Raw genomic sequence first — 15,516 nt, forward strand, 5'->3', positions numbered from 1 at the left:
GGAGGTAGGAGGTGGTGAAGAGTGAGGGGAGAGAGAATGAGGGGGAGGTGAGAGACAAAGGGATGTAGACCGTTTTAACGGGCTTAACGGCTTGTAAATAAATAAAATGAGGAACTTTGTCAAATGCTTTCTGAAAATCCAAGTTTACTACATCTACTGGTTCAACTTTATCCACATGTTTATTAACTCCTTCAAAAAAGTGAAGCAGATTTGTGAGACAAGACTTGCCTTGGGTAAAGCCATGCTGACTTTGTTCCATTAAACCATGTCTTTCTATATATTCTGTTATTTTGATGCTTAGAACTCTTTCCACTATTTTTCCTGGCACTGAAGTCAGGCTAACCGGTCTGTAGTTTCCCAGATCGCCCCTGGAGCCCTTTATAAATATGGGGGTTACATTAGCTATCCTCCAGTCTTCAGGTACAATGGATGATTTTAATGACAGGTTACAATTTTTTACTAATAGGTCTGAAATGTCATGTTTTAGTTCCTTCAGAACTCTGGGATGTATACCATCTGGTCCAGGTGATTTACTACTCTTAAGTTTGTCAATCAGGCCTACCACATCTTCTAGGTTCACAGTGATTTGGTTTAGTCCATCTGAATCAATACCCTTGAAAACCTTCTCCAGTACGGGTACCTCCCCAACATCCTCTTCAGTAAACACCGAAGAAAAGAAATCATTTATTCTTTCCGCGATGGCCTTATCTTCTCTAAGTGCCCCTTTAACCCCTCGATCATCTAATGGTCCAACTGACTCCCTCACAGGCTTTCTGCTTCGGATATATTTTTAAAAAGTTTTTACTGTGAGTTTTTGCCTCTACAGCCAGTTTCTTTTCAAATTCTCTCTTAGCCTGTCTTACCAATGTCTTACATTTAACTTGCCAACATTTATGCTTTATCCTATTTTCTTCTGTTGGTTCCTTCTTCCAATTTTTGAATGAAGATCTTTTGGCTAAAATAGCTTCTTTCACCTCCCCTTTTAACCATGCTGGTAATAGTTTTGCCTTCTTTCCACCTTTCTTAATGTGTGGAATACATCTAGACTGTGCTTCTAGAATGCTATTTTTTTTTTTAACAATGACCATGCCTATTGGACATTTTTTACTTTTGTAGCTGCTCCTTTCAGTTTTTTTCTAACTATTTTTCTCATTTTATCAAAAAGTTTCCCTTTTGAAAGTTTAGCACAAGAGCAGTGGATTTGCTTACTGTCCCCTTTCCAGTCATTAAATCAAATTTGATCACTATTGCCAAGCAGCCCCTCCACCATTACCTCTCTCACCAAATCATGTTCTCCACTGAGAATTAGATCTAAAATTGCTCCCTCTCTCGTCGGTAGATCATGGCATGCTGGGCATGCTCAGTAGGCTCAGTGTGCCAGTCAAAAGTTTCTAGAAACTTTGACAGAAAGTTTTCCGTGATAGGGCTCCGTCCAGTGATGTCACCCATATGAGGACTACCGTCCTCCTTGTCCTGGGATAAAAGGTAAGTTTTTATATCCTTTTTACATATTTTAAGATCCTGGATATTATGTGAGGAGTATGGAAGGGAGTTCCATAACGACAGTCCAACAACGGAGAATGAGTGCTCCCGTGTCTTGTTGAGATGTGCTAGCTTAAATGAGGGAACATCTAAAAGGACTAGAGTAGTTGATTTTGGTATGTGTGATGGTGTGCAGATTTTGAGAGTGGATGAGATCCATGGTGAAATGATATTTAATAAGCAATGAATACGTCTATGCCTGTGTACAAATGCTCTGTTCCTGTGCTTCAGAGCCTCCTGAAGCTTATGACCTGCTCCTCCCTGAAACTGCTGATGGAAGCACAGACTGCGAGGCAGGAGGAGAGAACACATCTTCTTGGGCATCAGAGGTGAATGGGCCACCTGTACCCTCAAAGGCTGATGCAATGAACTGTGATGAGAATGAGTTATCCCCCAGTGAAACACTTTTGGGAGGGTGGGGGGAGGAATTCATGGCTGCCACCAGAAGGTGCCCTCTCCTGGCATCACATATCAACCCACTGAAAGCTAATTCTTCCTGGTGCGCAGAGGTGGCGGAGTTGGGGGTAGATGGGAGGAAGTCCGTGCACCAATGATTAGTGTAGTCCTGGATTGGATTCCTCGATGTCTACACCTGCTGCCAAAGCAGGGCTCCCAGCAGAAATGATATTCTCCCTGGGTAATAGTCTGACAGAGACGTGCAAGACACCGTAGTCTGCCTGCTCTCCCCCCAACCCCCGCACGAGAGAGAGAAAGAAAGAAAGAGAGAAAGCGACCATAAGGCCTATCTAGTATGCTGCCTGTAGGCTCTGCAGAAAAGCTGACAATGAGGGGCCCTGCATAACATGCAGAACAATGGCCAGGATGGCACACGCCCAGCAGTGCATGATCAAAGCTTCTAGAAGCTTTGATGTCAAAGTTCCATGTCAGGCTCCATCTGTCACCCATGTGTGACGAATGCCATGCTGTTTGTATTGACATACATTTTATTAAAATTTGCTTCAGAGGGTTTTCTCCAGAATTTTACATCTTTCTACCAGCTTTGAAGCACCTGCCTACCCTCAAATCTGACTACACAATCCGGGGGACACATGCATTTCTGTAGCATTTAACTGGTCAAAATATAATTAAAGGCTTGATGTTAACTAGGGAGAACCTATTAAGTAAGGGACAGTGTGTTCACTTAATGGTACATCCCTCTATTGCCCTAAATATATCTTTCGGAACCTGTTAAATTATCTTTAAGATAAACATCTCATTCAGTTTTAAGAAATAGATTTCTCACAGATTTCAAACAAATTTAAAATGTGTTTGTATGTATCACATGCCAGTTCAAACAAGTGCTCCCTACATCTGTGGAACCATCTTTCTACTCTGAAAAATCATCAATTTTTAGTGTATTAGTAAAAACAATTGCAGAAAAAGATTTAGAGAATAATTGAAGCATCCAGAAGAATAGAGAGACCAGGATATCAAATAAGAACGTACCAAATTAAGATATTTATATTAAGTCTGGCAACAGTAAAATATACACAGCCATTAACATCCATAAGATATGATTCCTTTATCAAATGGAAAAATGGATGGACCAATTTGTCCTCACCTGCTAACACGGTCTATAATTCTTAAAATTCTAACTGCATTATTCAATAGTTATACTTACTGGGGGACTCCAAGTAATCCATTTTGCATAGATTTGTTGTTAGAAATCATTTAGCTAATTTTTTTTTATTCATTGTTCAAAATGAACCACTTTATAAACAAATACAAAAAAAATGACTAAATGCACTCACCACGACAAACAACTCCTCTAGGCTCCTGAAATGCAAACAGTGCATGTAGAAGACGAGACCTTCTAGTCTGATGTTCTAATAAGAAAGGAAATCAATGAGAATTTATCATCTGCAGGTATTTCTAAATACAATAAATTCAGATTAGTTCATATTGTAAACGTGATTAAATATATACAAACATTCCTTAGCACCCCATGACATCTGCAAATCTGATGTAGATCAGATGCAAACCAAGAAGTTGCCGTAACTGGACACATGTATTCATGAAATATATGAATTCTCCCCCAACACACCCCTTTCAAGATCCTCAAACAGCCTGACATGTCCAGAAAACTTGATGTGCATTGGATACAAAACTAAAAAGATATTAGGTGGTGTCGCGCAATACCTCAGTGCTACTCCTAACACTGACTCAGGGTTATCTGTGGACCCCCAGCAAATTGAGTTGGGTCACTCTGGGGCTGGCACTGTACAACCAATGAAAGCCCAAGATACCAGTTTCCTGAATAGCAATGCAGAGATGTAATGTCATAACGAAAAAACTGGGAAAATATGCATTCCAATCCTCACTCTGGGATTTATGGCAGGTTAATCCGGGTTCGGGCAACCATGAAGTATTCCAACAGCTCTCCACTGGAACTCTGGAACCGCCGTTCTCATCCAGGAGGCCGTTGAGGCAGGAGCCTAGGAATTCTATCTTTCGCCAGAGAAAATAATATCCTTCACCTCCTCTCGCCTATACACAGCATCAGAGCTTCCACGGACGTTCCAAGCAGCAGAGAACTCCCAAGCCCCAGCTGGCTCCTCAGTCAACTCCGGGGATGGGATTCTGACTTGGCCGTAGGGAGCATAATTGATGGCACTGGACGAAAGGCAACAGTGCTTGAGATCACCCAAAAAGGATACCAGCGAGACAAGGCCTGCAATTCCGAATTCCGTCATGCAGACCAAACCTCCACCAGGAATGTAGTCTTCAGAGAAGGTCCTTCAGTGAGGTCTCTTTCGGAGGCTCAAAAGAAGCCCCTGTAAGAACCTTCAACACCAAATTCAGATCCCACGGAGGAACAGTCAGGCCGATACAGTAAAGTTCGCGGGAGAGCAGGCAAGCGCCCGCTCTCCTGTGTTCGCGATTCACTAAAAAAAAAATATATATATATTCAAATTAGGGCCCGCGGTAAAAAGAGACGCTAGGGACACTAGCGCGTCCCTAGTGCCTTTTTTTTTTTTTTTTTTTACAGGAGCGGTGGCTGTCAGCGGGTTTGACAGCCGACACTCAATTTTGCTGGCATCGGTTCTCAAACCCACTGACAGTCACGGGTTCGGAAACCGGACGCCGGCAAAATTGAGCATCCGGTTTTCAACCCGCGGGCCCATTTTAAATTTTATTTTAAATTATTTTTTTTACTTTGGGACCTCCGACTTAATATCGCCATGATATTAAGTCGGAGGGTATACAGAAAAGCAGTTTTTACTGCTTTTCTGTACACTTTCCCGGTGCCGGCAGAAATTAATGCCTACCTTTGGGTAGGCACTAATTTCTGAAGCTGCACATTTTACTTAGTGAATCGCACAGGAATAACTAATAGGGCCATCAACATGCATTTGCATGTTGCGGGTGCTATTAGTTTCGGCGGGGGGGGGAGAGACACGCGTTTTCGATGCGCTATTACCCCTTACTGAATAAGGGGTAAAGTTAGCGAGTCAAAAACGCACGTCCAAACGCAGGTTCTATATCGGCCTGTCTGATGAAAGGGGGGCTGTGGCCTCTTCACACCTCTCAAGAAGCGAGACACATCCAGATGAGCCATTAGACACCCTCAAGGGGCCCCCTGCAGCACGAAATGGCAGCCACCTGAACCTTCAAGGAATTCAAGGAGAAAGGCCAGAATACAGGGTATCTCCACCCTCCAAGGAAACAGACCTGGTACCACAAAACTGCTCAAAACAGTCGCTAAACATGAATATAAGCCAAAGATGAGGACACTTGCAGGACTTCAAAAGCACAGAAATAGTCACAGAGAATTGCCCTTTCTTGCAGTCATTTCTATTCAAGAGCCAGACAAAACTGAGCTGGGTCCTTGAACCAAAAGACCCTGTGCCCTTGGCAGACGGAAGGGCTGGTGCACTTGCAACCATACGAGGTCTGCATACCATGGTTAGCGAGGCCAATCTGCAACCACCAGAATGACCTAATTGCTTTTCAATTCCACTTTAGTGCAGCCTGCATATGTGCACCCATGGAGAGAAGGCATACAGAAATACACTATTTGGCCAGGGGTGGACTAGGCCGATGCCCAACATCTGTTCCCAGCACTGGCTGAAAAAATGATCTACATTTGCATTCTGTTAGGTTGCCATCAGATTCACCTGTGGCCAACCCCACCTGTGAAAAATCCAGCAAAACATATGGAATTAACTCCCATTCGTTGGGATCAAACTGCTTCCAGCTGAGAAAGTCAGCTTGAACGTTTTCCTGGACCAGCAATTTCAACTGCAAGGTCTTCTCTGCTCATGGGAACAGGAGTTAGGTCTCCAATGAACCCCCCCGACTCTGGTTTCCTCCCTGCCAATTCACACATGCCACAACTGTGGCATTTTCTGAGAGGACCCGAATAGCCCTCTCCTGAAGAAGAGGGAGAAAATGACAAGCCACCAAGCGAATGGCCCTGGACCAAGAGGCTTTCATTGGAGACCACCTGCCCTGAGCTACCCACTCCTGACAATGAGCTCTCCAACCCGAGAGGCTCGTATCTGTTGTCACCAAGATCTAGGACTTCATCAAGCTGAAGCTGACCCCCTTTAGATGTTCAAGGTCCATCCATCAGGTCAATGACTTTCGTACCCACGGGCACAATGGAAGCCACACCCTGTAGTCCTGAGACTCCGGAGACCATCTGGACAGGAGTGACAACTGGACCAGATGCACATGTGCTCTGGCCCATAGAACCCAACTCAAAGTTGCTGCCATCAAGCCAAGCACTTGCAAATAGTCCCACACCAAGGGCAGCTGCCATTCTAGAAAACTCTGAACTGCTGGTGCATCTTGCTGACCCACTTGTCTATGAGAAACACCTGACCCACTTAAGTGTTGAATCTTGCCACCAAGTCTCTAAGAATTGTGTGGGTAAAATTTATCACCTAGCCCAAGCTTTCTTAGACCTGAACCACCTGTTAGGTCACCTGTACCGCATTCCCTGTGCAACAGTGCACAGATTAACCAGTCATCAAGATGGAGTGCAAGGTAATTCCCTCACGCAGAAATGTCTCCACTACCACGACCATTACCATGATAAACACCAGAGGAGCGGCCGCAAGATCAAAAGGCAGTGCCCATACTGAAAGTGTTCCTGCAGCACAAAAAAAACACCCCAAAAAAAACCCACCCACCACAGGTACCTCCAAAATCCCTTTCCTGGATCAGAATGTGAAGGTAGGCTTCTGTCAGGTCAAAGGAGCAAAGGAACTGCGGCGAGGACATACCTCAGCATTTCTATGTGATAACAGGGAACCTGCAGGCAGCAATTCACACCTTTAAGATCCAAGATAGGCCAAAAGGACCTGTCCTCCTTGGGCACCACAAAATAAATGGAATAACGGCCCTGACCCCATTCAGAAGAGGGTACTGGATTCACAGCCTGCAGGAGTTGATGCAGACAGCCATCGCTTGACCGGAATAGAACAAGGCAACACCAGACAGACATGTTGTACGGGACAACAAGGGTCCAATCTCCAACACCCATTGGTCAAATGTTATCTGGGCCCATTCCTTGTAAAATAGCCATAGATGTCTTCCTAGAGGAAACAAAGAGTGGACCCACTGCCCTCAGAAGGTGGCTCTGCCAACCCCAGTGGCTAAATTGGCATCAGGTTTCTGTCTTCTGGCTCCATAAAAAGACTGACCTTGGCCTCTCGACCTGGAATATGTCACGGAGCGGACCCAAAGAGCTGCCGACCAGGACGGTATCTTCGAGAAGTCTGACGTTGCCCTCTATCTCTGCTCCCCTATAAGAGGAGCGGCCCTTGCCCTCAGGTAATCACTAGGGCTTTCGGTCTCAGAGGTTCTTCACCAACTGGTCCAGGTCCTCCCCGAACAGAAGATTGCCTTTAAAGGGAAACTTTCTCAGCCAGGTCTTAGAGTCAGCTGCCCAATTCCAAAGCCATAGTAACCAATGGACTGCTACCAAACGGGAAACAAACGGGGATGAACTGCATAACAAGTCATGGCAACACATCTGCCAAAAAAAAAGGCAGCCACCAACTCCATCCGGGTAACTTCCTTGCTCTCCAGCAGCTGTTGGATCCAACGAAGTAGAGTCCGCACCACCATAGCTGAACAAACAGATCCGGATCGCTGTCTATGATGAGATGAACAAGTTCCACAAAAGTGGTTACGGCGGTTACTACCCCAAACCAAATAAGCCTGATACTTCACTTTCAATGCATATCCAGCATAGCTCTCTGCTTCAACGGCAGGGGAGAAGAAAAACTGATACTTCACGCATATCCAGCATAGCTCTCTGCTTCAACGACAGGGGAGAAGAAAAACTGATACTTCACGCATATCCAGCATAGCTCCCTGCTTCAACAGCAGGGGAGAAGAAAAACTGATACTTCACGCATAGCTCTCTGCTTCAACGGCAGGGGAGAAGAAAAACTGATACTTCACGCATATCCAGCATAGCTCTCTGCTTCAACGGCAGGGGAGAAGAAAAACTGATACTTCACTCATATCAAGCATAGCTCTCTGCTTCAACGGCAGGGGAGAAGAAAAAAGGATTCGCACTCACAAAGCGGGGAGTAGCTGGCTTGTTACGGCGGTTACTACCCCAAACCAAATAAGCCTGATACTTCACTTTCAATGCATATCCTGCTTCAACCGCAGGGGAGAAGAAAAACTGATACTTCACGCATATCCAGCATAGCTCTCTGCTTCAACGGCAGGGGAGAAGAAAAACTGATACTACACGCATATCCAGCATAGCTCCCTGCTTCAACGGCAGGGGAGAAGAAAAACAACCAATAAGGGCTGAATAACACAGTCTGGGTAAAACAAATAAACATGGGTGTAGCTTGCTTATTGCGGCGGTTACTACCCCTACTACCCCTAACTAATCAAGCTTGATATTTCACTTGGTTGCAGCTCCATCACTGCTCTCTACATTAATGGTGGGGGTGGAAGGGAAATAGAACCAAAGAGCTAAGAGAAACAGATAAGTATGAGAAAAAAATGTGAAGCTTGCTGGGCAGACTGGATGGGCCGTTTGGTCTTCTTCTGCCGTCATTTCTATGTTTCTATGTTTCCTGTCTTGTGAGTCCTTCAGGGAGCACCCTCTTCCACTAAAATGGTAGTAAGCCTGGCGAAAGCCATCACCAGGGCATCCACGACCAGAACCTTGGGGATGGGGGGAGGGGGGGGGAGCTTCTGTACCGCAGCTGGAGGAAAAGAATATAATCGCTACAGGAGATTAACACTGAAGACCCAACTCTGGGGACTCCCACTCAGCCAGCATCATCTTCTCCACCTCTGGATAGAGGGGGGAAAGCTGTAGTGGTCTTTCATTTATTCTTGATAACAGAATCCCACTGAAGTCTCCTGCGGCTGAGACTCTTCCAGACAAAGACAAGAAATTACCTGGTCAATAAAAGCAATTATCTCATCTTCGTGAAAGAGACCCATAACCGAATCAGCCTCTGGGATGGGAGCATCCTCCCCTCCCTCCAAGGGATCCATGGCCACCATCCCCTAGATAGTCCTGAGCTCCCTGCTCTTCTCAAGAGAGTCCCAGGGCCTCAATGGCTGCCCGTGCTCTCTTGGCCAGAATCAGAGGGAGACCAGCGAGCCATCACTTAATGCCTTGCCCATGGACCAACAGGATCTTTACCCTAGCTAAACATATGCACAAAAGGCCTGATTCAAAAACTGAAAAAAAATTCTAGAGAAAGCTCCCCCTGGAACCTGAGCCAAGGAAGACTCCGAATCTTATTGTGGCTCCCCTGCCTCCACTGCCGGCAGTAACACTGGCAGGGCATCCAGCTCCCCCACAGGCCCAGCGGCCTCCAGGCCCACACACGTGGCAGACTCCAAAATGGCTGCTGCCTCCAGAGCCCGCAAGACAGACGGCATTCTGGGCCTACCAGAGCCGATGTGTCAAAAAAACTATCCGGGGGTCAAGTAGGAGCTAGGCTGACAGTGGAACCCGCGCCCAGCAGCTGCTCTTTGCAATGGCATACCAAACAGAGATCCCTTTTCTCTGGCAGTGCACAGCATACTACAGGCCTCACAGCATCGCATCAAGTTCGCAGCATCACACCCACTGCAAACAGCCATGCACAAGAGAGGGAGAACAGATGAACTGCGCAGAGGGAGAGTACCGTGCTGGAGGCAGCCCGCCAAACTCCCCAGCCCCCAGCTGGTAACATCGCACCCTCCCTTATCACCTCCTATTCTCTTTTTTTTTTTTTTTAAACTCAAGGTGGGAGGGTCAGATAAACCAGAGGGGGAGAAACCTACTCACCACAGGCCTGGGAGCAGGGACAGCTCATAGAAAGGGAGAAGAATCCTTGTACTCCCTTCCCTTTTTTATTTTAAAAATTATTTTGTTTTTTACTCACACTGTGAGGCCATAGCTCAAGCAGGGACTGCATCAGGGTTTGAGAGCAAGACAAGGGCTCGCACTTCCGGCTGCAAGCAGTGGCTTGGCCCAGGGTTTTGACTGCAGATCCACTATCAAGCTACTGCATCAGTTCAGTCCTACCACCTGTTGGAGGCAGAAAATATTGGATTCCTACTGCTACCACCGCCTGTTAAGGAGTAGCTGTGATGTCACATAGGAACACTGTTTTCTGCCTACATCTGCTGGTAAGGGGAAATAACCCACTTGTAATGGCTGGACTGGTGAAGCAGGATGAGATGGAAATGCCTTTTGAAGAGAAATGTCTTTAGTCAGCTCTCAAAAGTGGTGTGGCATTCTACAGTTTGTAGATAGGTTGGCAACGAATTACAAAAAAAGGCTCCATCATGAGCCTCAGACAAACCGATGAGCCTCAAACATGATACATGATACATCCAAAAATACCACAAATCAGAAGAAGCGTGCAGGTCACGAGTTGGCTGATAAATTAAATTATCAGAATTGTACTAATACACAAGAATGGAGAAATTACTTACCTGATTATTTCGTTTTTCTTAGTGTAGACAGATGGACTCAGGACCAATGAGGTATGTGCTCCCCTGCTAGTAGATGGAGACGGAGTCAGGTTTCAAAGCTGACTTCACCTTAGATAAACCCCTGCAGTGACCTCAACCCTTCAGTATTCTCTTCAAAAGCCGTTGTGGACATACTGCATTTCAAAAGCCGTTGTGGACATACTGCATTTAATTGAAAAACAATTAAAACTTGATTAAAAACTGATAACAGTAACTGTACTCAATCAAACATAAGCACTGAATCCCAGCAAGATTATAGCTGCTCTGATCCAGGGATTGGGTGATGGCTTACCCGTAAACTCTTGGAATCTATATTCACCTCATGGGGATTCCTTCGCACAGTTCTTGGGCAGCTATGGGCAGGATGCTGAGTCCATCTGTCTACACTAAGGAAAAAGCAGAGTTGCTTACCTGTAACAGGTATTCTTCCCAGGACAGCAGGATGTAGTTCTTACATGTGGGTGATGTCATTAGGCGGAGCCTTATTACGGAACACTTTTGTCAAAGTTTCTAGAAACTTTGACTGACACACTGAGCATGCACAGCATGCCATAATCCCTGTGTCCACAGGGGCCTCCCTTCAGTCTCATTTGTAGCAAAAACGTGCGAGTGAAAAATAAAAATAACAAAACGTAAGCGGACCCAACTCCGTGGGGTGGCGGGTGGGTTTCGTGAGGAGTCTGCTGTCCTGGGAGAACACCTGTTACAGGTAAGCAACTCTGCTTTCTCCCAGGACAAGCAGGATAGTAGTCCTCACATATGGGTGATTAGCAAGCTACAGGCTGACTCATATTACAACAGGCCAATAGCAAACAACTCGTATGACAGGCACAATAATTGGGGTGCTATTGGCAACGATGAGGCAGCCTGAAATCACAGCAGGTGGTTGTGGAAGGAGTTGGGCATTATACTGGAAAAAAAATTTTCAAAACAGATTGTCCAAAGGCAGAGTCTTGACAGCCTTCCTTATCTAAGCAGTAGTGGGTTGTGAATGTGTGAAGAGAGCTCCATGTCACAGCCTAGCAGATGTTGGCAATTGGTACTGAATGATAGTGTGCTACAGACATTGCCATGGCCCTTACAAAATGTGCCTTCACTCAACCCTGGAGAGGAAGGCCTGCTTCCACATAGCAGAATTCGATACAGTCTGCTACCCAGCTGGAGAGAGTTTGTTTGCCCACTGGAACTTGCAGCTTGTCTTTGTCAAAGAAGCAAAGAGTTGGGTGGATTTCCTATGGACTGCAGTACAGTCTAGATAGAATGCAAGTGTACTCTTACAGTCCAAGGTATGCATAAACCTCTCGCCCTGGTGAGGGTGAGGCCTTGGAAAAGAGTGGGCAGACTACAGACTGAGTAAGAGGAGACTGTGTCCACCTTAGGAAGAAATTTAGGGTGAGTACGGAGGAGCACTCTGTCATGGACGAACCTAGTGTAGGGTGAGTATGCAACAAGGGCTTGTAACTCACTGACCCTTTTAGCAGATGTAATGGCTAGGGGGAAAAGAATTTTCCATGTTAGAATTTTTAATGTCATAGGAATGCAAAGGCTCAAACAGGGAACGCATAAGCCAGTTATGGAATGGGACCATTTAGGTCCCATTCCATAACTGGTGATCGTAGAGGAGGCTTAAGTTGTAGAAAGCCCATGATAAGCAGACTCAAAGGGTTGAGCCGTCATCAGGGCATCCCTGGTGGTATGCTGAAATGGCACTGAGGTGTACCTGTGCAGAGGATATCTGGAGACCAGAATCCGAAAGGTATCCTATATAGCCTAATAGAGATGGAGTGGGGCAGGAAAAGGGGCCAATACCTTTTTGTGTACACCATTTGGTATATCCTGTCCATTTTGAATGGCAGGATTTGTGTGTGAAAGGTTTTCGTGAAGCTACAAGTACCTGAAAAACATTAGTGAAAAGATTTGAAGGTTCGGATGGTATAAATTGCCATGATTTTGTGTTATGAGATTGAGCTGTGGACAGGTGAATTGGTTCCTGGATTGATAGGTCAAGAAGTATGGGGAAGCATACTTGTCGAGGCCAGTACTGAGGTATGAGAATCATTAAACCCCTGTCCTGCTGTAGCTTCACGAGAGTTTTTTGGCTATGAGCGGTATCGGAGGAGACGTATATAGGAGGCCTTTGTTCCAGGGGCGAGCAAAGGCGACCATGGCTAACACGTTTAGTTGCCTGAGTAGGGAGCAGAATCTGTCCACTTTGTGGTTCAATTCAGACTCAAAGAGGTCGATGGTTGGTTGACCTCATCGCTAGAAGATTTTGCTCGCTACACATGGGCTCAGAAACCACTAGTGGGGATGGAGACATCGATTGAGATGGTTTGCTAGTTTGTTCGGTATGCCTATTAGATAAGTGGCCCGGAGATGCATGGAATGTGCAAGGGCTCAAGCCTGCGCAGCTTGCTAGTAGAACCGATAAGAGCTTGTGCGTCCCTGCTTGTTCAAGTACCACATTGCCACTATGTTGTCTGTCTGTATCCACACAGTTTTGTGTGAGAGGCAGTGTTTGAAGGCATAAAGGGCATGACATATGGCTCGAAGCTCCAGGAAGTTGATCTGAGACTGTTCATCAAGCGGAGTCTACACATCTTGGGTTTGGAGGTTGTTAATACGAGCTCCCCAACCCAATATAGATGCGACCGTGGCGAAGGTCACCTGAGGAATTGGTTACTAGATCAGTGACATGGATCAGGGATGAAAACTGTTAAACGGCTTAGAGCCACTGAAATTTTAAAGTCCACTGAGTTTTTCCCATGGCTAGTCTGGCCATAGGAGTGTCGTGGACCATGGAAGCCATGTCGCCCAGCAATGGGAAGAATTGATGGGCTGAGGCTATGTTGCATGCGCGCAGAGATGTGCTGTGGACAGTTTGATAGGATGTCTGCGCGGTTGTTGGGCAGGAAGGCCTTTTGGACTGTCGTACCCAGATCTGGTCCAATGGAGGCAAGCAAATGAGACTGATCCATATGGGATTTATGGTAGTTGATCAGAAATCCCAGCAAATTTAGTAGATTTACAGTGAGTCTTAGAGAATTTAGAGCTCCTTGTTTGGATTGACTCCTTATCAGGCAGTCGTCCAGGTAAGGGAACACGTGAATGCTGTTTTTTCATAGATGAGCAGCAATCACTGCAAGGCATTTGGTGTAATACACGAGGTATCGAAGCTAGTTTGAATGGCAGAACTTGGTATTGAAAACGCTGTTGACTCACTATGAAGCGTATTGAAGGTCCAGAGAATAGAGTCAACCTCCTTGTTGTAGTAAGGGAAGCAAGGTGCCGAGAGACACCATACTGAAGTTTTCTTTCTGAAGAAATTTGTTGAGATTTCTGAGGTCAGGATGGGCGGAGGTCACTTGTTTTCCTTGGAAGTAGGAAATAGCGGGATTAAAATCCTCTGCCCTGCTGTGTCCGGGGAACGGTGTCACAACAGAACAGTAGGATGGACCGTTCTGTTCTTTGGCAAGGTTTCAAAATCCAGAAGCCTGCCAGATTGGTGGAGCTGGTGTTATCTGGATATCAGTTGTTGACGTGTACGTGCTTTTTGAAGTGGACTGGTTGGTCTCACGCGGGAGCTGGATAATACTCATGTGAGCGGTAAAAGGTCCTTCTAGCATCCCTCTTCACAGAGAGCTATTGCAGGGTCTCGCGGTGTTCTTGCAATTGAGGCACTTTCTGCTGGACCTTGTGTACGAGGAGATGATCTGCGGTGCATGGCAGATCAGCTAGTTTATCTTGGACTTCGGGCTGTAAATCAGGGGCCTTAAGCCAGGTTCACCATCTAGCACCGAGTCCTGTTGCTGGCAATGGGAGAACGTTTCGAAGCATTCACATGATGTTCGAACTTCATGTTGATGGCAGTGAGGTTCCCTCACTGCCATCAACATGAAGCTGATAAACAGCAATGTGTGACAGCAACATGGATCCCCGGAAGATTTTACAACCTAGACCCTCCCGAAAACTTCTGGTCCTCTTTAGTGACTAGGTCAAAAGGGATGGTTTCAGACATTTCCTTTACAAAAGTGGCAAAGGATGTCATTTGGAGGGATTGTCTCCACTCTTCTGGTGGAGAAGGCTCCAAGAGGAGGTTGGTTTAGGTCTCGATGGGATCGGTGCCAAAGCGGGATTAGAGTCCCCATCGCCCTTTGTGGATCCCAGGATAGGTATAGGGGCCCGTGGAGGCTCAGAAGGACGATGACTTAGGCTGTCGTTGGTAGGGTACCGATGAGGGCAGCGAGGCGGTGTCGCAATGATGCAACTATCGATGGCTCCGGTGTTGTGCCGGTATGGGGACTGGCACTGATTGAGGTTGTAGACTCCGGAAGGCATCGAGGACAGCCTGGCGGTCGAGGATGTCCAGCTCCTCCCTGGAAGTTGGTATAGGTAACGCAGCTACAAGGGGAGGCAGGCTAGGCGTTACTGGCACTTCCAACATGAATCTGTGGTGGCTCAGTATCCGGCACCGGTGTCAGTGGGGAACACCTCAGTGCCTCGGGTGCAAAGGAGCATGGAGACTCTTGTGCCTGGGCCCGCTTTGCAACTGGCTCAATGGACATCGATGCCGATGCGGTATCTGTGCCGGCACCGAATGCAGAACCCTGTTGGTGCCGGCAACTATGTTTCCCCTGGTGCTCGGCCCAGTCATTCTCCAGAACAGAGGAAGATGCCACCGCTGTCCTGGATGGCATCTGTGACGGACGGTCACTGTGCCTCTACTGCTCCTGGCGTTGTTTTTCGCTCAAGGATTACATGGGGGCACTGGTTGAGATCCTGAAGTACGGAGCGTTTTTGTTAGTCGAGGGCACTGAGGCATCGATGGCAGCTTCTACAGTATCGGTGGCCTCGAAGGCGACCACGACAGGGTTGATGGTGGCCTCCACGGCATCAATGGGAACCGTGGATGCCCCGATCCTTCTAGCCCCGATGGAAGATCGCAGCAAGGACACCCACAGGCATCGTGGGACGGACCGAGTGTGATAGACATAGGGAGAGAAAAAAAAAAAAAGA

At 46.6% G+C, this 15,516-nt stretch overlaps 1 protein-coding gene across 3 annotated transcripts in view; it reads right to left on the minus strand.

Annotated features, from left to right (window-relative positions):
* TASOR (transcription activation suppressor) overlaps nt 1-15,516 on the minus strand; it is a 387,184-nt gene that overhangs the window by 190,054 nt on the left and 181,614 nt on the right. For all 3 annotated transcript variants that reach the window (XM_029600919.1, XM_029600917.1, XM_029600918.1), the window contains one exon: nt 3,294-3,368. In XM_029600919.1, coding sequence (XP_029456779.1) covers nt 3,294-3,368 — 75 coding nt within the window. The remainder of the gene's footprint in view (nt 1-3,293; nt 3,369-15,516) is intronic.

This window comes from Rhinatrema bivittatum, chromosome 4, assembly GCF_901001135.1.
Source record: "Rhinatrema bivittatum chromosome 4, aRhiBiv1.1, whole genome shotgun sequence".
Classification (NCBI taxonomy): domain Eukaryota; kingdom Metazoa; phylum Chordata; class Amphibia; order Gymnophiona; family Rhinatrematidae; genus Rhinatrema; species Rhinatrema bivittatum.